We start from the raw sequence: 26,404 nt of genomic DNA, 5'->3' as shown, positions 1-26,404 counted from the left end.
TCAGTCTTCCTGGAGGGCAGGAGGAGGAGAAAGCTGTTCCTTTGGGGAGGTCACAGGACTGGTGCTTAGCATAGGGGTCTCCCCTAATGTAGAAAGAGGTGGTGTTCCAAACAATGCAACTGAAAAGCCCGGGATCTTCCACATGATTCTACTAGGGGAACAGGTGAGAAGAGAGAAAGTACTCTCTCTCCTGACTGGATGGCAATAGCATGAGGATGAAGGATGCAGAAACCCAGGTAACACAGGAGGAGAGACCTGGGCCAGACAGAAACCAGCATGCAAAAGGATGACCTCTTGTCCAGTGGAGTTGACAAAATCCACTGAGAAACTGAGCAGGGGCAAAGTTCCCTTCTGGTATGACTCTGGATCCTATTCCCTCCCTGTGCTATCAAGCTGCCAGACCTCTCATCAGGTGGCATGAGTGTACCCCAGTCAGCACTGTGGTCTAGGTGCATTCTGCTGCTCTAGAAGCATTCTGGAGAAAGTGGGAAGAACAAGGGAACAAGGGAACTTCCACCATCTCATTTAAGGAGCAACATCCTTGTTTTCAAGACAGAGAAGAGAAGGAATCCAACATGGTACCATCGTCAGAGAAGACTCAGTGAGAAGCTGGCAAAATGAGCCATGAAGCCATCGCTGCAGACATCACTGTCCTGACTGCAGTGCGTGAAGACTATGCACTAAAATTAAAATCTAGCTGAAAAATCTCAACCCCTGAAAACTAAAATAATGATCATATAACTCACTCTTGGTTAAAGAAGCAGCAAAGTCTGGAATTTTAGAATGTCCAGAAAAAGATTAAACATTAACATTCCTGGACATAGAGCAAAACTAAGTTTGAAAGCAAATTTATTTCCTTAACTATGCTGTTATTAAAGTCTCTAAGCAAATGCAATAAATAAAATTTTAAAAGTAGGTTGCTTGTCTGTGTTTAAGGAAAGAACATAATATGAAGCATAAACAAATGTACCAGAAAATGGAAAAACAGAATTATTAAATATATTAAGTGGTAAAAAGACACATAAACATAATGAAAGCTTGAAAATCTTAAGGAGATAGATAACTCTATAAAAAGCGACAACTCATTTCCAATAATCTGTGAAAGAGAAAGCAAATCCTTTTCCAAAGATCTCTATATGGGAAAGTTGGAAAAAGTGTCAAAGAATTACACACAAAAAACAGATGAGTTCTTTTATATCTTTTCTAAAAGGCAATTACTATATTATTAAAATGTTTATAAAACATAGGAACCATGAAGTTACTCACACTGTCTAATAACCCTTCTGGCAAAGCTGCTAAATTGAGAAAAACTAGGTATCAATTTCACTTACAAACAAGATACAAAGTCACCAACACAATATAAGTCATTCTTCCCAGAGTGGTGTTGCACACCTGTCATTCTAGTGACTTGGGAGGCTGAGGCAAGAGGATCTCAAGTTCAAGGCCAGCCCCAGCAATGTAGCAAGTCCCTGTTTCAAAATAAAAAATAAAAAGGGCTAGGGGTAGAGCTCAGTGGTAAAGCACCCCCTGGGTTCAGTCCCTTGTTTAAAAAAAAAAAGTCATCCATACTCAGATCTACCTTGAAAGAATAAAACAGACAACATATGGGTGTACATTAATTTTTTTCAGTGCCGAAAAGGTTATTAGGTGTTAGAAACTTTGTTAGTATAACTTCTCATGTTAATAGAAGAAGAAAAATCATACGATCATCTTGATAGAAGTTTAAATGCCACTTGAAAAAACTAATAGATATCCCTGGTTTGTTTACACAAAAATGAAAGCCTTTTTTCTCTCCAAAGTATCATAAAGGTAAGAGCCTATTGACAATGTTGGAAAAAAATCTGAATGATATTTGCCAGTGAGACTTAATATTTCTTTCAAATCAAGAATATTTACAAGTTAGGAGCAAACCCAACAAACATTATAATAGAAAGAATAGAAAATTCATAAAAAGAAGAAATATTAATGTCCAACAAACTCATGAAATGCCCAATCACAGTTATAATTAAGAAATGAAAACAAAAATGATTGATATTGCAATCCTAGTGTTTAAAAAACTAGGAAAAATGAAAACACTTTTATTCACTATGAAACCCATTAAAATTTATCGCCTGTGTTAATGAAGATGTTTCTAAGGAAATACTAATTTTCAGCTTTCTTAGGGTCAAATTGAGTAGTTTGTACCTAATTTTTAAAAATTATACTTTGATTTATGATAAAGAAATAATATGAAAATTGACTTATAAGGTTAATTATTACTTCTGATCAGAACTGATTAAAAATAATTTAAATATTCAGTAATGGCAAAGTGCTTTAACTGACTATTGTACATCTTTTCTACAAAATACTATGGGTTAAATTTATATTTTTGAAGAATATTTAATGACATGGGAAATGTTTACTATATAGGAGAAAAAAGCAGCTTCAGTAGCAGCATATTTAAAAGGCTTCCAATTTAATTATCATATGAGATATGCATGTGTGTGTATGTGTAGAAAGAAAATATTCCAGATGATCAGGTAATAGATCATTTTAAAATACATTTACTAATTACCTAATTTTTTGGAGTGAGTATTAGTATACCAAGATAGTCTCTGAAATACTTCCAGCTATAAAATGTAAAGTTGTAACTGCTTTTGATATATTTATTTCAGAACTACATTCAACCATTGACTATTAAACTAAAATTAATAAAAAATATGTATACATTGTGAATATATCTATCTTTACATATCCATCTATCTAGTTTTAGTTTTTGGAGGGGGGATTGAACCCAATGGCCCTTAACCACTGAGCTACCTCCCCAGTCCTTTATATTTTTTTATTTTCAGACAGGGTCTCGCTAATGTGCCAAGGGCCTCGCTAGGATGCTGAAGCTGGCTTTGAATTCACAATCCTCCTGCCTCAGCCTCCCAAACCATTGGGATTATAGGCATGCACCACTGCACTCAGCTAGCTCATCTGTGTGTATCGATATTTAGATATAATTCAGAAAAACAAACTCTGCCCAGTCATTATGTGCTTCAGAAAGTATTTACTTAAAAAATATTTCTCTAAAAAATTCTCTGAGTCCCTTGTATGAAATAAGTACCAAATACATTCCGATAAATAAAATGATAAACAACTGGATAAGGAACTTAAAAGATTAGACTAGAGCTTTTCAGTCTTTTAAAATTATAACCCATCAGAAGGCTTACAGCTTACATCATGACCCAGCCATGTGTGTGCATGCTCACATGTACTGGATATTAAACAAAAATTTCTCCATCTGATGCCCATATTTACTTCTAACCATGCCCTCTGATATATTCTATTCTACTCAAAATCATTTAGAAATGACAATAGTGACCAACTAATTGATTTTGTGATCATCTAATAAGCTGTGACACAGTTTGAAAAACTACCCTCTAGGGCCGATCTTGGTCAGTAATTGGGACAGATGGGATGACACACAAATGCTCAATCCTCAAAAGGAGAGGTTGGACCTAAGGAAAAGTATCATTATAGGACATATGCTAAAAGCCACTTTATATTTGTTTTGAAATTGCAAAGGGCAATTGCTTAGATGCAGCAGCTGACCAGGAGGCAGACGGCCCTAAATGCAGACAAAACGAAAGGCCAAGCACACAAGGGAAAACCTCACAGGGATAAAAGGAAATCTATCTTATTAATTCTTGGTTAGTCTCCCTTTCCTATGCATCCACTTATCAATTTCTTCCGGTACAACTACTCCTAAATATCTCATTACATTTGAAATTATGTTTCCTGTCTGCCTTTCTCACCAGACATGAACTCCTTATTCACTTCTGAATCCTGAGTCAAATAAATTTCTGGATTAAAGTTGCCACTGGATGAACGTCTAAGGAATTGATGAATGGACACATGACTGCCGTTCTCCAGTCCTGGGGCCAAAGTCACGCAACAGAAGAGAAAATGAGTTTATTTATTTTTTCTGTAATAGATGCTGGTACATGGAAAGGTTTTCTTCTGAGTTTGGAGATCAGATCTTCAAGATGGATAAAAACATTTTTCAAAATTCTTCTTAAAAGTTTCTAAGTGGGAAGGTATTCAGATTTTTGATAAATTCCATTTATGAGTCCATTAAGGGAAAAAGATTGAATGCTTGAAACAAAACATGAGTTTTGTTCTACTTGCTTTGTCACCCACCGCACCATGTATTAGGGATTAGATTGTCCAGCTGTACATATCTATATCTACATGTTGCAAGGAGAAAGTTACTCACTTTCTGAAACTGGGATATGTCAAAAGACTTCTAAAATCACATGTAAGTAAACCACAACCTTCTAACTTCCATGGTATTTTTTTTTTCTCAATCACCAATTTAAGGACTGTTTTAAAAGATTTCTTCCTGCCATCATTCACGTTAATTGAGGGACTATGATTTCCTCCTCTGGAACGTGCGTCTCTGATTCCCTTATAACCACATACATAATAGCACACTATTGCCAGAGTGCTGCCTGATGGTTTAAACCAGGGAAATTACTGCAAAGGGAGTTGCAGGAAAAACAGGAAGCCTGGTCTATACTAAACAGATGAAGGGGAGAAAAGCAGCTGATAGATATAAAAAAATTAAAATTAAAATAGATTTGCTACTCAGAAACAATCTGGGACTCTGGTAATTAGATGATGGGAAAATAAAACTGAAAAACGGAGGTGTCTCCACATGGTTTGGGGGTATCCATTATTATAGAATGAGCCAGAAGGTTCGTTAGAGAAAAGACTTCAGATCATGAAGGGGAATGTTCTCAGACAACAATTCCTACTGTTTCTCTGAAGGGGATACTTCATAACATTAATATTTTTATATATACACACACACTCAACATAGACACACACACACACACACACACACACACACACTCATACACACACTCCAATCAGGTTTTCCTTCATTAAGGTTAAGAGCTGATGATGTAATTTTTGGGCTCAATTGATACTTTCTTATGCATTCATAAATTGCTAAGTACTCATTGAATAAATAAACCAACAAAGGAATGAACAATTGTACAAAATATGTTTTCCTTATGTTTTGCTTTTGACTTTGCTGCCTAGAGAAATGGAGCTCTGTTGGAAATAGGGTAAGTGAGAGATGATAGAGAATGAGCTAAATCATTTGAAGAAAGGTTTGTGGCCATAAAACCCAAGTATTTCATTATTTTAGCCAAGTCTTATATTGAAAGTAGAAAATAAACTGTTTCTCAACTATTTGTAGTAACGACATTATATCCTTTCTTCTTCAATCATTTACTTGAATAAATGGAAAGTTTTCCCATCAGCCTAGCTGAAATTCAGTGGGTATCAACTTTTGAACGTTCTTATAAACACTTTGAAAATTAGCACTGTGATTTCAAGACTCAGGAAGAAACAGAGAAATTCATGAGAATCATGGCTCTGGTATGTGTCAAGACAACAGTATTCAAAAGTGGTCGTTCTTGTGGAGAATGGCCATTTCAATATTATTGTAAAGATCAGCATCATTTTAGGGTTTTCATTAACTAGTACCCTTCCCGTCCTTTGAGAAGAGCTTTCTGTGAATTTTCTTTTTCCCATCATAACACCAGACTGGTTACTACTTAATAGGAACCAAATGACATTAAATTTTAGAAGGATTATGAGTGGAGTTTCCTGAAACTGGAAGAGCAAGATGGCTGCCTTGGTCACATGATTGGCCTACAGTTAGGAAGCTGGGCGAGGATGGGCAATGAGATCTGAAGACAGACATGGCTTCACAGAGCTTTCACTGCTGTCAAGTTTAAATGCTACAAATATCAGTTAGATGGACTTTCGTAGTGTCTACTCCAAACATCTTTATTTTTCAATTCAGTGCTCAAAGTTTATGTTAGGACTTTTAAACTCTGCTAAAATAAAACATATCCAACTGATTTTAAACAGCTTCGAGAACGGTTTAGGAAATCTGGAATTCATAGGAGTTTCTGCTATGGTTTCTCCTATATTACATAAAATGGTCATTTCTCCCATTGCAGTAGAAGAAAAGAATGTTATTATTGTAGAAGTTGGAATTTTGGGTTTTCAACCATGATCCAACATAAACGGCTGTGGTTTGAGGGAACTTAACTTATTCTAAACTCGACATCCTGAACTGGAATTAATTGCTCATTAGAAGCAGAAAGAGTTCTTTTTTCATTCTAATGTAAGTACAGCATTGGGTTTCTTTCTTTTTTTTTAATTTTTTTTGACATATTATGGAAAAATAATGTGTCTCTGAACTTTCCTTTTTTCCTGCTTTTTGCTGTTTGGGTTTGGAGCCAGAGATGGCTAACTTATTTGATTACAGCATTAAAAAAAAAAAAAAAAAAAAAGATTTCATTTAGATTTTTAAAGAGAACTGATGAAACAACATCAAACTTGGGTTTGGGTTCAATATAAGTGGGTTCAAAAACAAATTAAGAGTGATAATTAAAGAGTAGTTCACCAGAGAAATAAGTGTTTTTAAAGTGCTTATACATGAACACTCAAGAATACAGTTAATACATGAGATGCCTTTTCTTTCAAGTGTCATATTAAAGCAGTATCTAAATAGTTGCCAAAAGGAGCCTTCTTTTCTTCTCTTTTCACTGGGAGACAGCACAGATTTGAAAATGAGTTTTGCTAATGACTGTGTGACCATGGAGCAAGGTCTTGGAATCTTGCTCTTCTTATCTGTAAAACCGGAATAAAGATACCCACCTCACAGGATTGCTGTATGGAATGAACACAAGATGCCATTATTATTGATAATCTTGGGGTAGGATTTATTGAGTAAATAATTTGTATATGTTCTCTTTGTTTTCTACCCTCTCTTTTATTTTAAACCTTTAACTGGACCCTGGTATTTCTTTGCTTCAGGGTTTTTGCAGAGCTGAAAGCAGAAACTGACTGAAGTCAACTTTCTTCTGGTCTTTGATTTTAGCATAAGCTCATTAAAGAGATTAGGTGTGCCCCAGGGTCAAGGATGAAAGGAGTGGACTTTGGAAGGAGATGTATGCGTGTGGGAGAGAGGGAAATAGATATTGACCTTTGGACCGATGGAATTCCTCAAAAGTACCTAACAACCAAGCAGTTGTCAAAAGTACCTAACAACCCAGCAGTCGTCAAAAGTACCTAACAACCAAGCAGTTGTTACCGGAAATGACTATGGGCATGTCAGTGGTAACCAGAGTAAGGAAGCCTGGAAGGTCTCTCACAATACAGCATGTGCTATACAATGTCCTGGGACTCTGGAATAACCAGAAGTTTAGGAGGTCCATTAAGGACAAGACGGAACAGTGGTTCAGAAAATAGAGTAAAATTACTTCTTTTAAACACCTCTATGTGCCACCATTTAAAAGCATTTATTGAATACTTCCTACATGCTGGACATCATTCTAAGTGGTTTACGTGGAATATATGTCAACACACTTATATGACAGAATATCATTATTTCACTTTTAAAGGTGACAGGGATATACGTAAACTGCCCACATTTACCCTTACTGATAAGTGGTGTGATCTGAATGTGAACTTGGGAAGTCTTGCTTTCAGAGTCTGTGACCTCGTATGATATCAAAATGCTTTCCATACCTGCTAAATTCTAAATATGTAGTTCAGGACATTTGTATCTAAGAAAAACAGGATGAGACAATAGGAGTAGTTTAGGGTAGCTTTCTTCCAGATTTTCTGGAAGGGTTGATGGGGATTCATGATCCATTTTAGCTGCTGCAACCTGTGCCTTGGGCCACAGAGGGCAGATCCAGAAACAAAAGGCTTCTTTGGAGGAAGTGAGGACCAGTTTACTGGAGAAATCAGTTCCATCCTCAGAATCAGGTCACTGCTAACTGGGAGCAGGTCACACAGGGAGATCTGGGAAAGCCTGAGCTGGCTCTGGGCATAAAAAGGGAAGTGCCCAAGAAAGTAGGCTGGTGGAACCACCAGGCATCAGGAATAGACCTAACTGTCGGTGTAGGAGCAGATTCTATTAGTCCTCTTGATTCCTCCTCCTAGACTTTCCCTACAACCTTTATGGGTCAAATTATTTGTCCCCCAAAGTATTGCTTAGAGGAACTGTGCTGAGAGAACAATAACTTTGTTGGGAGATGGGATGGAGAGGTAACTTTGGATACCAGAACACATATAGGGAAAGAGTGGATTTCAGTGGGGGTGCCATGATGGGATACAGGGATGATTCAGGATCAGGGAACCTGGGGAGAAATGCTCAAAGATTGGCAGATAGAAAGGGCCTAGAGAACATCTCAAAAATGTGTCTAGGAAAGAGTCCCCCTCCCTGGCTCAGATGGCTTCCTATTTCTGCTCTGAGGTTACTTGTGTGATTAGCACAAGGTTATTGGATTTTAGTGGACTTTAGTAGGCTGGTTTGGGACCCTAACAACCAATATTGTTTTTTCCTATGGGAAAATCTATTCCAAGTTCTAAACTGCCAACTTCTAAATGAGTTTCTGGAACACAGTTTATTTCTATGTTGGGGATTGCCTGTAAACATGTTACCTCCTTTCAAAATGATCTATGCCATGTTTAAAAGTTACAGATTCACTCACATGTCGTATATTTCAGCTCTTCTCCTCTATAAGTTATATGTCAGCATATTCCTGTGAAAGCCACATTGAAATATAAAAGGGCTAAATCCATCACCAACAACAAAATCTTTGATTCATTTTGCGTACTTCTTTCTTCACTTTTTCCACCCTTCCTGAAATCTACGTAAGCAAATGCTACCTCCTCAAGTGGCATTTGATGTTTTACCATTATCAAGTTCGATAAAGCTTCAGGCCTTTCTAAAACCCTCCTAATTCATAGACACAGTGGGTTTTCCCATCTATTTGTTTCAGCCTGGGCACTGCTTCCATTCTGCAGGTCTGCTGTTTTAGGAACTCTGGGAAACACTGATCTATGAATGGAGTCAACTACTGAGAGTGGTGGGTAGGTGGTGGTGGCAGTGGTGGGGGCTGCTGTTCATGGAGGTCATCCACTGAGAAGCGGATGGTTATTGTGTAGAAGGAACTGCTATAGTTTGGATCCTGAACGTTCTGCAAAGGCCCATGCGTTAAAGTCTTGTTCCCCAGGGTGGTGCTATTGGAAAGTGTGAGAACCGTTGAGAAATGGGGTCTACTGAGAGGTCCTGCGGTGTTTGGGGATGTGCTCCTAAAGTGTGTTGTTCAACCTTGGTCACTTCCTCTTCCCTTTTGCTTCCTGATTATGATATAAGCTGTTTATTTCCATTACTCACTCCTTGCCATGGTGTGCTGCCTTGCCACAGGTCCAAAACAATGTGGCTAAATGGTTATAGACTGGAACCTCCAAAACTGTGAACCAAAATACAGATTTTCTATTTGTGAGTTAAGTAGCTCAGGTATTTTGTTTTAGTCATAGAAAGGTGACACAGGAGGCAAATACAGCTGTCTCTGCATACATATAGTTAATAGCCCTGTTATGGTTTGATCTTTAATGTCCCCTGAAGAGCTCATGTGTTCAGAGGTGAATTAATTAGATTTTGAGAGCTGTAATCTCATCAGTGGATTTGTCTATTTGATGGGCTAATAATCTGAATAGACTACTGGGTGGTAACTAGGCAGGTGGAGCATGACTGGAAGAAGTAGATCACTGGGAGTGTGGCCTGGGCTATATCTGGCCTGGCCCATCCCCTGTCCCCCTACCTCTCTTCTTCCCAGAAGCCATGGTCTGCCTCACTTCAGACTCAGAACAATGAAGGTGGTTGACCATAGACTGAGACTTCTGAAACCATGAGCTCCAAATAACCTTTTTCTCCTTTAAGTTGTTTTTATCAGGTATTTTGGTCACAGTGAGGAAAGCTGACTAACACAGGCTCTAATTCTTTATCCAATCCCATATCTTCAAGCTTTTAAGAATACAGACTTGTTACAGAACAATAATCCATGAAGATATAGATAGAGCAAGTCTGCCTAAAGAAAGAGTATCTTCAGTCTTTTTAAAGAATTCTTTTGCTTCTCTTGCATGAATTCCTAGATCTGAGGTGAAACAAAATGCCACTTGTCTATGTAATTAAAAAGACAGTGGTCTGGTAATTTCTCAAGAATAACTCTGTGAAGTCATGTGGATTCCTGGAATAGTTCAAAGATATTGAATCAGTAGACAAAAATAAAATCTATTTCTCCTTTTATGTAGCCAAGAATGGCAAAATAATGGCAAACTTGAGACTCATAATAAACTTGTTATTTCTAATTATAAACAGGCAAATACATGAAAAGTCTTTTCTCTTCCCTTAAAAATGTAAGATGACAAAATTAAAATTAGAATTCAAAGTTGCAGTAGATAACTCCTAATTGTGCCCCAGAGCCAGTCTTCTTTTTCCTGTTAATAGCACCTTGATCTCCCCCTGTGACTACCTCTCCGTCTATACTTGTCTATGAAGTTTGGGTGAACTTGGTTCTACTTTCTGATTCTAGCAGTGGCCTTGTGCCCTTATTCAAGCTTTATTCTAATACTGGATCTTTCTGCCCATGAGAGTTGGTTTAGGATCTGTAACCCCTGCTGTCTATCCATCCATGGAGCATCTTACTGAATATCATCAGGTTGGGGACTTTTCCAGAATTACTGGGCATGGGACTTTCTTTCCATTGGGTTGTTGACTTGGAGCTGCTGATAACCATCTTGCCACCACATGTGGAGGCTCCTGAGAACAGTGCCTACAGAGAGAATTGCAAAGGGACTCCCAGCGGCCTCTCTGGAGGAGCCAGATCTAGCTTGCTTCAAGTTAAATCTGCCTATGAACTTCTTTTACATGAGCCAACAAAATTTTTTTTTGCCAGTTTTAATTAGTTTTCTGTTCTTCACAACATAACTGCCATTTGACATCAGAATTATTCATCTGTGAACTTGGTTTGTATGAGACACTTTTAAAAAGCAAATAAGGAAAATACACATGCCTCTCAATTCTGGTATTGGACCAATGACAGCAGGAACTCACTATCTTATCTTCTCATGTTTGGAAAATAACCTTTGGATGGTGTTTATACCTGCTTGGCTATTGTGCAGCCACCTTAAATCTCTTTCTTAAGATGGTTAGCATGATCTCAGCATCTTGTTCTCTCTTCCCTCCAAGTGCAGAACTCACCGGATTTATCTTTCATCATGCAGATCAGCTGCCAAGCACGTTCCTTCAAATTGGCTCCTAGGCCATCTTCATAATAGGACGAACAAATCTTTCGAACTGTTTTCATTTGTTCACCCAGCCGTCTCTTTGTTCCAACCATGATGCACCTGAGCCCAGCCCCTTTGCCAGAAAGACGCCGCAGTACCATGTTTTTTACTATAGTGGAAGCTAGCATACCATTCCAATTTAAAATGTTTTAACTGCTACTTTTTCATATATAAACAAACTTGCCCTCTCTTCTCATTCAAGTGTCTACAAACTTATTTTACAGATAATCTTCTAATTTAGGAAAAGAGTTGGAAAGGGGGGAGGGGATAATGTAGTTCTTGAAAAAGACAATAATAAGGGTAGTAATATTTTTAGAAAACTTCAGAGCCATCCCATTTCCAAAATTACTTACAGGATATATCATGCTGCTGTTAAGTAAACAGATAATCTTCATTTGCTAATAAAAAAAAAAAAAAAAAAAAAAAAAAAAGCGGCCTCTTGCCCGAGGATTGTGACAGTCTTAACAAGTTTTACAGAAAATAAAATACCAGCAGATTACAGGTATCATGTTTTACTTTGGCAAATATTAACACTTCACAGCTAGCATATCTTGCTTACTTAATTTGGCCTATAAAAACTCACCAGGCCATTTCATGTGCAGTCACTGAAATTCTCTCAACGACTTGTTCTTTACAGCTATTCAGAGCCTGGATGCAAAAACAGCTACAAAACAGACTCATTGCAAAGATTTTTCAGGTCTTAGATTCATACTTACAAACCTTACAATCTGTGTGCATTCATTTATTTTAAAAGAAATGAAGTGAATGAATTAGTTCTTTTTGGAAAAAAAAAAAAAAAACAGAAAGAGAAAAGGAATACAATATATTGACTGAGGCCAATCCTCAGTCTCTATAGCTTTCCCTGCACCCTGCTTCTAACTGACTACAGACCCTGCCTCAAGCAGAAACAATTGCTCTCTTTCATATGGGAGGTAATACCTCTGAATACTGTGGTAATTGTCATCTATGTTATTGTCGTATGTTGCTTTGACATAGATGTCTATATTTCTGTCTAAATTGGGAATTCCTCCAAAGTGGAGATAAAGTCTTATTCTTGTTGCCAGTACATGACTGATACCAAAATTGAGCAAATAAACTTGAATGGCAGACATAAAGGGAAGAGAAAAAAGTGAAAAGAAGAGAAGTAAGAAATGGTGGGAGAAATTTTAGGCTCAGGCACTGAGCAGGGGTAATACTGGTAAACTGCATACAAAATGACCCAGGAAAGTCTAGGAAGTCCAGGTAAGGCCCAAGAAAGAACATTAGTCTCACTAAGAAAGAATATTTCTTTTTAAAAAAAATATTCATAGGTCCTAATAAGCTTTTAAGTAATTGCTTTATTATATTGGCTTTGAAGACTTTTACAAGCACACATTCATTTTTTCTGGCTTATTTTTAAACCAGCTTAAGAGTACAGTTGACTGACCATATCTGTGAGTTCTGCCTCCATGTATTCATCAACCATTGACTGAGAATATTCTAAAAATGCAACTGTGTGAACCTGTATAGACTTTTCCTCCTCATTATTCCCTAAATAGTATAGTACAACAGTTTATATAGCACTCACATTGGATTAGCTGTTATAATCTAGAGATGATTTAAAGTACACAGGAAGATATTTACAGTTACATGAAAACAATATCCTGTTTTATATGAGGAACTTGAATACCTCATATTTTGGTATCTGCAGAGTGCCTCAACCAATCCCCTTGAGGATAACAAAGGAGAACTATAGTTGTCCGGTAACTTACCTTACTACTTTCCTTCTAGACAGCTCAGAAGTTCCCCAGAGTAGCAGGGGAAACAGTCATCAGGTCTCCTGATCTGAGGCACTACACTGAAGAGCTCTAAGTTCATGGGAGTATTTCAGATGATGATGGTGGAGATACTTAGACAGTTTTGGTGTCTTACTGAAGTGATAAAAATCAAGGCCCAAATTTTATAATTTGGGGCAGAATTCTTGTTGACAACCCAGAGAAGCACCAGGGGGCCTCTCTTAGGTCCTATACCTCCCCTTCATGGACTGTTGATTTTAACAAGTACCCCTTTGGTGCTGAGATCTGGCCTGATGGAGAAACTACAGTCTCATGAAAGCTGCTTTGTTGGGTCTGACTGGCGGGCAGGAGTGCAATGTTAACTTTCTCAACTTGATTTCCTAGATCTTTCCAAAAGTAGCATGACAATGGTGTAATTTCTCAGGGCTATGCTAGACAAAAGATACTAGTGTTTTTCCTTGGCGAGGGGAGAGGAGAGGAAAGGACGCCGAGATTCTGATCCCAGGTTTGCAGCATCTCAGGAGATTGCAAAGAACACTGGGCTTTTATGACAAAGCATTTCCCAAGCGTTCCTTTGGGAAGCCTCAGCCCCCGATTGTCTGGGAAGCATAAACTCAGTCACTTTTGGCAAAGCTTAACACACCAGAGCATGGGAAACACAAATTAAAATAGAGATGCTTCTTAACTCTCTAGATCGTCTCGTTACACATTTGCTTGGCATAAAAATAGAATCACTAAAAAGGGGAACCCCCGAGGGAAAGTGGTTCCGCTTGCCTAGTGAGGGCCAGAGGAAACCCCCTCAGACTCGTGAAGGTTAAGCGTCTTCATCCCTTCAGCTCAAATTAAAGAAATCATATAAAATAAGTTCAGAACCCCCAGGACTGCGTAATCTAAAGTTACTTGTCTTATTTTGCTCGGAGGGGTTTACTGTGGTTCTGTGATGGAGCACTCCCCAATGCATTGGACAGATGCTCTGTTTTGGTCAGAGTGGAAATAACTTTCCTTTATTGCTTGTTTGCTTTGCTGAGGGAGCAGAGCCTCACCTACTGAGTTGCTCACATCTCTTGTCAAAGGCAGTAAACCCATGTCCATCAAGTTTGAAATACAGTGATTATCATCTAATCTGTTATTCTGTGGAACTCTTTCTCTTATGCTACTGAGAGTCTAAGAGACAAGCTGTCCCATCCCTATGAATGTCATTCTGTCCAATTCTAACATCTGGATTAAAATCATTAAATCATTGTTTGTTCTGATCTATAGTCTGAGAATGCTTATCTCCAAAGAGGCTAGTACTTCTTTACTTGGGATTAGGGGTCCTCATTAGGTACTTCTGGTGAGCGTTTTTAAGCTCCATGCACAAGGAGGAATTTCCTGGACTGAGGAGTCTCAGGTGCTCTGCACAACAGTGGTGGATCCTGAAACTGCCATTCAAACCACAAGTCATGCCTGACGTGCCACAACACAGACGTGAAAACCAGGAGGAGTCATCTCTGTCATTGGACTCTTCTCTCCCTACCCTGATCTTAGGAGCACAAATATCAGTATGCAACTCAGGAGAGGAAACTTTCGTTTAATAGATTTGCTTTTCAAAGAAGCTAGTGTCTTTAGTGGGCACCAGGGATGAGAAAGTTCCTTACTTGTTTCTCAAAAAGGCACTAAAAACTGTAGTAGAAGGCCGTAAGCATCGAAGAGGGAGTGTGAGAATGAATCACAGCAAGGACATTACTATGGCCATGTTCAGCTTGGTTCCAATAATGTTAGGAACGAGACCTGACATTTATTGAGCACTGGATCTGTGTCAGGTACCGTTCTGAGTATCTGACAGGTACATGTAATCCAACTCTAAGGACCCTCCTCTGGGCAGTTTTGTGGATGCTCAAGAGTTAAGTGTATTTTGTAGGTATAGACTTACCTTCTTGAAAAAGACAAGAAAATGAATTGTGCTACCTTGAGAAAACCTGGAGAGTGTCTCTTCAGTGGTCGCAATATTCTTTTCTGTTCCCTGAATGTTGAAGGATTTGGCAAAATGAATCCTCTAATACAAAAACTGCCCTTATCTCAAAACATAGCAATCCTAGTATACAGGTAAGATCAGTGGAATGTGAATGGCTCAGATCCAATCTACAAACAATTGATATCTCTGATAATAATGCTTCTGAAATGTATGTCTAATAACCATACATTTCTGAAAAAGAGATGCTTTCTGTAGCAAAGTCTATTAATGCTGGCCTGGATGTCTGAGGTCTGAGAAAATGGAAGGTAAAGATTAAGGCTCACTGGATGGTGACAGAGATTCCCTGTCCTCTTTAAAGTGCCCACTCCAAACCAGTGAGTATACAATAGGAAGTAAGTGTGAGAGCAACTAGAATGAAGACTTGTATTAGTGAGGTTTGATTTATGTAAATAACTTCTGTGGGAGAAGATGGCTATTATGGGTCATGTTCATGCTATAAAGTTCAAGAAAGCTGAATGTAACCTGCTATGTATGCACTGAGCATTCTTGACCATGTTAGGCTCTAAACTGTTTTGATAAAGAGGAATTCATGCTTGGAGTCAGGCATGGGCTTACCCAGTGAAGGTCATAATCAGATGGCCTTGCTCTTCCATCTTCGTCTTCATATAAAGGGAAGCCTTCCCTCCGAGCCTGATAATACTCCTTCCGCAGCTTCTGGATACGGTCAGTGCTTCCACCCAAGGGACGGCCACTGTAGCACATGGACACACACAGTTGCACAGTCACATCATCCTCGAAAGTTGCTCATTGTTCTTCCTATCAAAGGGACTGATATCCAAATTGGCAAGCTTGGGTAATGTGATTCGAATATGCTAGGAGAATGGTGAGATCAGTAATAAAATGAACAAAAAATGGCCTTTACATGCATACCTTTAGCTCCAAGGGTCAAGTATCTGACTTGGGGTTAATAAATGCCTTTCAAATGAGAAGGTAAGAAAAAGTCTTGACTTTTCAGAGGAATTAAAAACACTCCATCATTTTCGTCTTAGAATCATACTCATAGAATTTGGGTAAATTTCAACATGGCAATCTTGTTTTCTCAAATAAGTATTGTCTACTTGGGATGAAGTTCTGGTTGTTTGACTTGAAGGCTGGATATCTGTGGGGGTGGCATGTGCCACTGTTTGTTTCGAAGAGACATGGAAATCTGGGGAGTCGGGTGGTTGATGGAGGGATACATATCAATAGATGAATACAGTCAGGGCACAGGTAAAGAAAAAGTGAAACCATGCCAAAAAGGAAAAGAAAGGGTAATGGGGTTGGGGGACAGCTGGATGTGCCATCTTGGCACTCGTCCAAGGTTCTCCTCTTTACCTCAGCCACCATTTCCTCCCAGGACTCACAGCTGTCCAGTGACTCACCTACCCACCCTGCCCCCACATCCTCCCATACACACAGCAGATGATATAAGCTCCTTTCTTCTTTCATTTAGAAAGCAATTTAGAATAAAAGTGAGTAATGGTACTGGTGACTTAGAGATATTTAGAATTTATACTAACAAATGATGAAAGTATGACTGGCAAATTTGGGTACTTTCACTGATTTGCAAAAACACGCCTGTTTCACAGGCAGGTGAGGATGACTGTTCCAGTTTACAGGGCACATGGGAGGGGCCAGGGAAAGAGGATCAGACGGTTCCCAGTGTGAGGAGCTTTGCCTGCCAGAAAGTTCCCCGAATATTACAGTTGAGTTTTAAATTTAAATGAGATATCTGATAACAATACGATCTCTAAAAGCAGTAGAGAGCGATCATCTATTTTGTTGAAGTATTTTAAAATTGTGCACGTAAATTTAAAAAAGGGAAACTGGAGGGAGGTTTTGGAGGGAAAGCATTCTTGGGAGCTAGATGATAAGTTGAGGGAGGCATAACCATACTCCCGGGACTCACAGCCTCCCCACAGAGGTGGGTGCCGGCTCTGAGCTTCTCTGTGTTCCACAGATACTCAGCAGCTAATGCTTTGATTAAGACAAATCCTTAGGAATCACACCCTTTTAATTTTCTTCAATATGTAGTCTAAATTCTCAAAATAGTTCTAATTCTCTTTCTTTACACCTTTCTTAAAGAAAAGTTTTCTTTGATCACTTGAAAGAGATAACAATAGACTCGAGAAGGCCTGCTTAGCTTCTCTGAAGCACAGGCAGGTGGGAAAGGTAGTGCCATCTATTCTAAACAGCGTCCCTTGCTCCTGAGTAATATGAGATGACTGTGATGGCTGGGTCCCATGCACAGGCTCCTGCCAGTTACAGGAACTCACAAGCAGCATTCAAACTCACCAGATGAGTTCAATCAACGTGGTGCAAACATTGCATACATAATCTATTAGTTTACCCCAAAGCAACTGAAGCACTGAATTCAAGTAGAATGAAGTCATCAGTAATAGAGAAAAAAAGAGAGAAACTGATAAGGCAGTATTTAAAAAGAAAACACCAAACACCACATTTTCCTCCATTTGTGGTAGTGTGGGGGGAAATAATATTAGGACTGTAAACTATTCTTATGTAGGCCTATAAAGACATTAATTTAAAAATATGGGTATGATCAGACTGCTATTCTCATGTAAGGAAATGGGGGAAGAATATAAAATCAGATATTCAGGATTTGAAAAGTCCCCCCATGGTTGACAGGAACATGACTATTTACCCAGAAAATAAATCTGGCTGCAATGAAAAGACAGGATAACATCTTGGAGTTTCTTAGTGCAAAGCATGCTGCAGATTCTTCCTAAGTGTGACTGTTTTAAAGACCATATGGAATGCTGTACAAATCTTTTATGAGAATGTGGGACTACACCTGAAGATCACCTCTTCTTTTTTCCTTTCAAACACATTCTACCTTTAGTAACTATAGCATCATTTTCCCAAGGAGACATTTTATAAACTAAAATTCAGAATTCTGATTTCACTTTTCAGTTCTTTTCAACAGATAAAACACATAAGTCAACTACTGAATGCATAAAAATTACATATGCCATTACTTAGAGCCAAAGCCATTAATTGATTCCATTTTTGGTTGAATATGTGGAAATTTAGCCATTTGATGCAGCATATAGAAATACTTTGTAATAATAGCAGTAATCATAATAGTTACAATTTATAGAACACTTACGCAGCAAATATATTGATACAAACTTTTACTTACTCGTTTTTTCTGCCCAGAAAGAGATATCACCGATCAATTATAGATTCTTTCCCAATAATCCTAGACATAGTCTCAGAATTCTTCTTAACCCAGAACTTCAGAGAACCACTACAAACTATAGGAGCTGGCACTTGAGTTGAATTTGTTTTCAGTGCCTGTATAATAGGTGCTATAATTTCTCAAAGTTTCTACAGAATATTGAATGATAGGTTTTAGATATGAGGCTCATGGCTAATAGATGATTAACAAGGTTGGCCTGACTTTAAAGACTCTTCTTTCCAGGATAGCTTATTACTTTCCAAGCTGCTCCTCTTCCTCCATCTTATTTTTATCTTAGAGACAGGGTCCTCTAGCAACACACTGAACCAGCATGCATATCTGAGGAGCTGGGCTTTTTTCTCTATGTCTGTTTCATCTGTTCTACTTTCCTGGTTTTATGGAACTAAGCTGTATAGATTCTAGGGAATCTTTTGCCTAATGGCTTCAGAAGTGACATCAGACTATGATATAATGCAAATACTCTTGGGACCACATAAAATATGTCGAAGTATCAATAACTCTCTCTGTGTTGCTAGTTATGAAATTAGGCTTTCTGTATTATTTGTTCACTGGTCGAAATAAAGCGTGGCCATTTTTACAAAAATGTCCCTATTATAGCTCTAGCCATATGAAGTTGATCAATGCCAGTCATATACTTTCAACATGCTGATTTTTTTTTTTTTTTTGTCTAGTTAATTTAAGCAGTATAACAAAACAGATTTATACTGGAGTGATTTCTTGTGAATTACATAGCCTATACCTTTAGAGGCAAATGTAAAGTTAAACAGGCCTTTCTATGACACTGCCAAGTCGGAGGTTAAAGTCGTAATGGATTTTAGAAACCATGTCACTTTCTTCATAGCCAGGTATGACTGACTAGCCACCACATGTGAACTTCACATTAATGCATTATCTGCTTCCTTGGAATCTAACTTTATTCTTTCTAGTTCATAATGTCCTCAATTGCAGTACATCTTCCAGTGAGTGCACATTTGTGCACACCATAGTCTCCTCTGGTTGCTGCTGTAGGCTGGAAAAAATAAACTAACACCTATGGAGCTTCCATGATTTTCTAGGGGTAATATTTGTGCTCTCCATCATCTCATTTACTCCCCGTCAAAGTTGTGAGGATGACATTGTTGTCAACATTTTTCAGACAAGTACACTGAGACTCAGAGAAGTAACATGATTGGTGAATAGTGGACCAGGATTCAAGCCAGCACTGTTTCTACTCTATCATGTTGCCTTGTGCAAAAGGCATTAAAATGCAGCAGGCATCTTGCAGCATCAGTTTGAGGCATTTCAAGGCAGAGGGAATTTAGCAGAGCACATTTATAGCCATACCTTTTGATATTCTTTTATTTGCACAGATCTTTGCAATAAAAATAGAAATTGAAGTAGCTAAAGTAATAGAAATACAAACAATGAAGCCTTTATTCATTAAATAATGATATTGGAGCATTTGCAGACTGACATTTCTGGGCAATTAATATTATATCTCTAACGAGCTTATGTGGGAAACTGGTATAAAACTGGGGTGCAAAAGAGAATCAACATATGATAAAGATCTCACATGAAGGACAAAGAGAAAAACAGTCAGGGCTACTGCTGGGAAAGTTCACTCACAACTGAGTGAGGAGAGGGAGCCATTCACTACCACCAATCCCTGATCACTCTGGACTTATGAATTATCTCTGATTCCTCTGTGTGCATGTGAAAGTGGGCATGTTCATAAATACATAGACTCTTCTGATGATTAAATTGTATATAGTTGATTCCAAACAGCTGTTTCTGTTTTCAGATAGACTCATGGTATGTAACTCATTCTGAAGGGAAGATGTTTGCCTTTGGTGAGAACACTCCTCATTTTAAGTACTAGCCTGATGTTTCAGTGAGTTTTTCATCCCTGTCACCAAAATAAGTTGTTCTTATATCTGATGCCTGATGTTCTTTTGCCTGATGGCTTCAGAAGTGACATCAGACTATGATATAATACAAATATTCTTGGGACCACATAAAATATGTCAAAGTATTAATAACTCTTTCTGTGTTGCTAGTTATAAAATTAGACTTTCTGTATTATTTGCTCACTGGTCGAAATAAAGCGTGGCCATTTTTACAAAAATGTCCCTATTATAGCTCTATCCATATGAAGTTGATCAATGCCAGTCATATACTTTCAACATGCTGAATTTTTTTTTTTTTGTCTTATATCTGATAAGAACAACTTAGAGGAAGAACAGTTAATTTTGGGCTGATGGTTTCAGAGGTTCAGCCCATGGTTACCTAACTCCATTGCTCTAGGCCTGAGGAGAAGAATAATAACTTGGCAGAAGGGTGTGGTGTAGGAAAGCTGCTCAGATCAAGGCAGCTGGGGAGCAGAAAGAGCAAGGAGCCAGGGATAAGCCAGGGATAAGGTCACTGGGCGTGTGTTCAAGGCCACACTCCCAGTGACCTACTTCCTTAGCTGTGCTCCACCTGCCTATGGTTACCACCCAGGAGTCCATTCAGATTATCAATTCATTAAATGTATTAATCCACCCATGAGTTTATAGTTCTCATACTCTAATCATTCCACCTCTAAGCATTCATCTAAACATATGAGCTCTTTGGGGTCCATTATAGATCCCAACAATAACACTGATGTCCAGATTTGATGAAGTGCTTGAGAAGCAGACTTAGTCAGAGGGCGCTTTCACAGGAATATTCTTATGTGGATGTGATAGTCCGTATGAAGTCACTGAATAAAACTCTGTAGTGGCAACAATAAGCAGAACGCTAGGAAGTACTTTACAGGGTTTGATAGATCTTTTAATTTCTTATGAAGCTACTGTAAAATGTTATTTCGATATTCCTTTAAATTGTTTAATTAAATAGTTTATCTATACCTACAATGGGGTAGGCTTTCAAAGGTTTTCTCAAAAAGGGCTTAAAGATGTGAAAAGAAGAGAAACAGCTTTTCACTCTGTACGTGTATTTTTTTCCTGTCTTCCCCATCTCCCAGGGGAAGGGTTGTTTGTCTCTGTCTTTTTACACTTAAGAAACTAAAAATCATCATAGCTTTAAACTTAAAATTTGACAGTACCACAATTCTACCTGTGAAAAGGGCATTTTTTGCCCTCGGAGTAGGAACAGAGCTCTCAAAACATCTGAGCATTCTGTGGCATTCACATTCTCAATAACATGATCGAATCTAACTGGCTATATGACTCTTATTTTGCTAATTCTACCTTAAATCCCCAAGTATTTCTAGAAAAAAATATTTAGCTGAAGACAGTCATGGGGATGTCACTTGATTTTTGTCAGTGATGAAGATTTCTACCAAATAAAAATTCTGAGAGATTAGAATTATTTAGATTACTCAGAATTATAATTTGTAAACACTTAAGATTCATAAAACTAGTCCCACCAGCATTTACACTAGTACTCTATAGATTGAACATTCACTAATGAAAATACATTTAAATAGTGTGTCCATATATACTAAAAAGATGGAATAATAAATAATTGCTTTAAAGGGGGTTTAATTCTACACAATTCTTCCACTGACATTTTAGTCTACGCAGTTCTGAAAATTATCTGGTGTAAACTTTCAGTAAAAAGTGTAATTGTGTAATTTCTCTGTCTTACAAAGAATACCTATTTTTTTTTCCCAAAGGTGCATTAACAAGATTTTTTTTTTTTTTTTTTTTTTTTTTTTTTTTTTTTTTGCTGCAGAGTCCAATTTTGGGACCCCTAGCTGACTATCCACGGACATTTGGGGTTTCTTTTTTCTGTTTCTTCCCAAATTCACCATTGTTATTTATCATAGGATCCTTCATTTTCCATTATTTTTGCCAAAAGGTCCCCCAAATAACAAGAATATGCCTATTCTTATACGTGCATTTAATTTCTACCTGATTTGTTATCTTTTTTATTAAAACAGTTACTCTAGATTAGGTACCCATTGCTTACTACAAATGCCTATAAATCCCTCTATTAAAAACAATGATTTTAGATAAAGGATGAATATTACTCACAGACAAAGCAATCTTTCACATCTAGAATTTCCAGGACTACTTTAATCAACTCTCTCTGACATTAAACCTTCTGGTAGTAAGTGAAGAAATAGTGCTTTGGCATCTTAAAAGAGTATTTAAAGTTATATAACAAATTGGTGGCAGAATCTGAGAAAAAATACACTCTATGCTAATACATAGCTTTGAAAAGTATGTATTTGTATACATTTTCAAGGGTTCAACAAGCTTACTCCTCATGTCAGGATCCTGCGGGGAAGTTGAAAAACTGGTTTGGAGAGGTTGACATGCATGTTAGGGTCATACAGGAAGAAAAAAGTCACAAAGCACATTGAGACATTGACTCTGGCCGAAATCCTGCACAGTGGTCCTTCCCCCAGGCATGCCGATGCTGCCTGTGACATTTTGACCCAGATGCAACAATCTGACAACGTGACTTGGCTTACCTGGGCTCCTGACTTTGCCATGGCAACCTGAGTCTGACCTTTTGTCTTTCTCAACGTGTTTCCTGCTTTCAGCATCTGCTTCCTTTGAGATCCCTGTCTTGGTATTTCCATCCCTACTTTGGTGAACTGACCCTCTGACTCCTATAGCTTGAAGATTTGTCTTGGAAATCTTCACCCTGGACTGGACCTTCACCCCCATGAATCAAGCCATCGTGGTGCAGAATAAAGAAGTAAAGGCCCTTCCCTTGGCACTTGTGATCGCATAACAGTAAGCATCTCCACTCACGCCGTGAACCACAGCTACCATTTACATTCCAAGTTATCTCATTGATTCATGAAGGGCAACTTTCCCCATGTGATTGATTGCTGTGACTGAGCTTCGTCACCAGATCAATGTCATCTCTTCTGATAAAAGGCATTGCTCTCTCTTTGCTCTTTATCACTTGAGACAACGTGAGGCTGCTCTTTAATCAGAACATTCTGCCTCTCTATCTTCACTTCTAGCAAAGGTAGAAATTCTTTAGGAGTGACCTGTCAGTGTCAGTCACAATTCAAGAACACAACTTACTTCACTATTTCAACTCACCTAAGTCTGTAACAAATAATTGTATTATTCTGATGTTGTACAATGGACTCTTGGCTGTGTTCAAATTTTAGAAGCCAGCTTGCCACTAGTCATAAAATACTTGCTTGACTTATTCATATTTTTGTAATAGTAAGATGTATTTACTCCAACATACACAGTGCAACGTTTTTGAATTTTAAGTAATTCACACAAACACTGGACACTCCCAAGTTCCATATAAGCATGTGATACATATTGTCTCAAGGCCATTTGCCAATTTTATGAAGAATATAAAGTCTGTGAGAGTCCAGTGATTCACATGGTAATTTTTGTTTCTTAAGAAATAGATATTTTAAATTTTAGTTGAAAAGTTCACACTGGATGGCAGCAAAATTATTCCTCCATTTTTTCTCTACACCTTTGCCAAACAAGCATACAGAGATGCAAAGAAAAATGATTTGAATCAACATGGAACTGTTCATCTACCATACCTTCTGCTACAGGTGATGAATAAACCACGCCTTGTATTGTGATCCATGTATGTGGAGGGTTAGAACCAGCTGTTCTGACACGGCTGAAGTACAGTGACATTGAACAGAGCCTAATTTAACTGATGTATTTATTTTATTAGAGCTTAGCAAAAACAGGGGCTTGGGCAATTTAAACAGTGTTAGTATTTCTCTATCATCCACTCCATTCAATGAACATATACGCCCCCTGGACAGCAGGTGACTTGGTTTCCCTCCGTTGGTGTCCCTTCCTAAATACCTATAAGTTTTATGTTTTGCTGGACAGATTCCAGTGTTTAAAGACCTTCATTACTTGTCCAATGTGGCCCCTCAGAAGCCAAATGCCTAAGGTGGTGCTCAATCAAGGAAAGAGCCATATGATGAAGTAGTCAAAAGGAAAACAAAGAAACAAACAAACAAAAAAACCCCAAAGAAACCAGCATTGGGCTGGGAGTGGTGGTGCACACCTATGATCCCAGCAGTTTGGCTCTAGAGGCTGAGGTAGGAGGATCCCAAGTTCAAAGCCAGCCTCAGCAACTTAGCAAGGCCCTGTCTCAAAAGAAAAAATGAAAAGGGATGGGGATCTAGGTTGGTTCCACAATGTAGCTATTATGAATTCAGCTGCTATATATATATATATATATATACAATGGAATACTATTCAGCCATAAAGAAGAATAAAATTATGGTATCTGCAGGTAAATGGATGGAATTGGAGAATATCATGCTAAATGAAATAAGTCAATCCCCAAAAAATCAAAGGCTGAATGTTTTCCCTGATAAGTGGATGATGAAATATAATGGGGATGGGGGCGGTGGGGAGTGAGAGAAGAATAGAGGAGCTTTAGATTATGGAGAAGGAAATGAGAGGGAGGGGGTTTGAAAAATCGTGGAACAAGACAGAAATTATTACCCTATGTACGTGTATGATTACATGAATGGTATGAATCTACATTGTGCACAACCATAGAAACGAAATGATGTACCCCATTTGTGTACAATGAATCAAAATGCAGTCTGTAAAAATAAATAAATACATAAATAAATAAATAAATAAATGAATGACTTTTTTAAAAAAGGGATGGGGATATGTTTCAGTGGTTAAGTGCCCCTGGGTTCAATCCCTGGTACCCAAAACAAACAAACCAACCAAAAATACCTAGCACTGTGTGGATTTAGTGAGCGATGATAGGTAGCGGCCAACAGAACATTCTCTAGTGTTTCTCAAGGCTGATTTTTGACTGTGAATAATTTTTGTCTCACATAATGTCTTTAGCTAGTAACCTGAAGACTTAAATACTTGGCATATTAGAAGTTTTTTCAGAGAATTTTATGGTCCAAACTAAAATGTGCAAAATACTGATGAAAAGGAAAGGGGAAGAAGCCTACAAAGCTTGTATTATTCTAACTCACATTCCAATTCTTGAGCTGAACAAAAAATAGTTTCAGGAGAACTAAACTTGCTGTTAATATGGAACGTGGCCAAGTTAATGATAACACACACGAACACTGTGCCCCTTCTCAAAAAAAAATCCTCACCAATATCTGCAAGACCGCCAAAGATAAAATTATTAACTTTTAGGTTTGAATCAAATGCAGACTGAGTTTTAAAAGTACAAATCTGACATTTAGATGTGGATTAAACTTTCAGGGTCAATTCTGGGAAAAATAATCCTTTGTGGGCTTCAAGCCATGAAACCTTGGGAATTTCTTAGGCCTCCGTGAAATCGTTTCTTCCTCAGAGGAAACAGCACAGAAGTTCTCTCTTCTTTCAAGGGGCCGTGGAATGCCATCAAAAATCAGGGATCCTCAACAGCTGGACACCTAGATCTTTCCTCATGGACAGCAAGGAAAGAAGCCCCAAATACACAATTGTAAGGCAAAATAAGTAGTTTCTAAGGGATTTAGTTCATGGATTTTTTTTTTTTTTTTTTTTTTTTTATTTAGAGGATTTTACCTGATCCTCTAAAGTCAGGAGAGTATATGCTGTGGTAGCAAAATGGAAGAAGATAAAAACCAATTTCTTACTCATTCAACAAGGCAACCAGGCCTTCTCCCTTCCCCTCACTCAATGGAGGAGGTTAGGATAATAATAAAAGTGACAAGGAAAAAATGTTTTCTTAAAAAAAATGTTTTTCAATTGAAAAAAGTTAGACGGAGACTCAGGACCACCCTAGGTGTCAGGAGACAAAGAGTCCTAACTACCTATGGCCTGTAAACTAGTCCTTATCTTTGTACCTATTAAAGGGAGATATAATAAATTGTTTGAACATGTAGAAGTGATGCCTGGGTCATACAGGTACATGGCTGGAGCAGATCTTAAAGATCACATGTGGTGTTAAATCATGCTAATAAGCATACACTTCTATTTGCATTATTCTGATATGATTAACATAATAGTAATTAGGTCCAATAGGTCCAAGAATTTATTAATAACATATTTCAATATTACCTAGATCCCTTTCACACTCATATGCATGAATACTGAGCTCTTCTGAAATTTCAATTAGAGTTATAGCACCCACCCAATCCAAATAGTTTTTCAAATTCAAAGAGCTGCAAAAAAATTAACATCTACTTAGGTCCCAAAGGACATCAGGTCCAATGATGTCCCACAGCTCTTCTGAAGATTTGCTGGAGTGTACAGAGAGCCCTGGTAACCCTGTAACCTCTGCTGACCTGCTGACCTCAGGGATCTATGGGAAAGA

The 26,404-nt window shown here is 38.0% G+C and overlaps 1 protein-coding gene across 3 annotated transcripts in view; it reads right to left on the bottom strand.

Annotated features, from left to right (window-relative positions):
- PARD3B (par-3 family cell polarity regulator beta) overlaps positions 1-26,404 on the bottom strand; it is a 1,072,202-nt gene that overhangs the window by 85,155 nt on the left and 960,643 nt on the right. For all 3 annotated transcript variants that reach the window (XM_079130568.1, XM_079130566.1, XM_079130567.1), the window contains exon 21: positions 15,538-15,673. In XM_079130568.1, coding sequence (XP_078986694.1) covers positions 15,538-15,673 — 136 coding nt within the window. The remainder of the gene's footprint in view (positions 1-15,537; positions 15,674-26,404) is intronic.

The sequence above is a fragment of the Sciurus vulgaris genome (assembly GCF_902686455.1).
Source record: "Sciurus vulgaris genome assembly, chromosome: 3".
NCBI lineage: Eukaryota > Metazoa > Chordata > Mammalia > Rodentia > Sciuridae > Sciurus > Sciurus vulgaris.
This window is presented reverse-complemented; position numbering and strand designations above follow the sequence as displayed.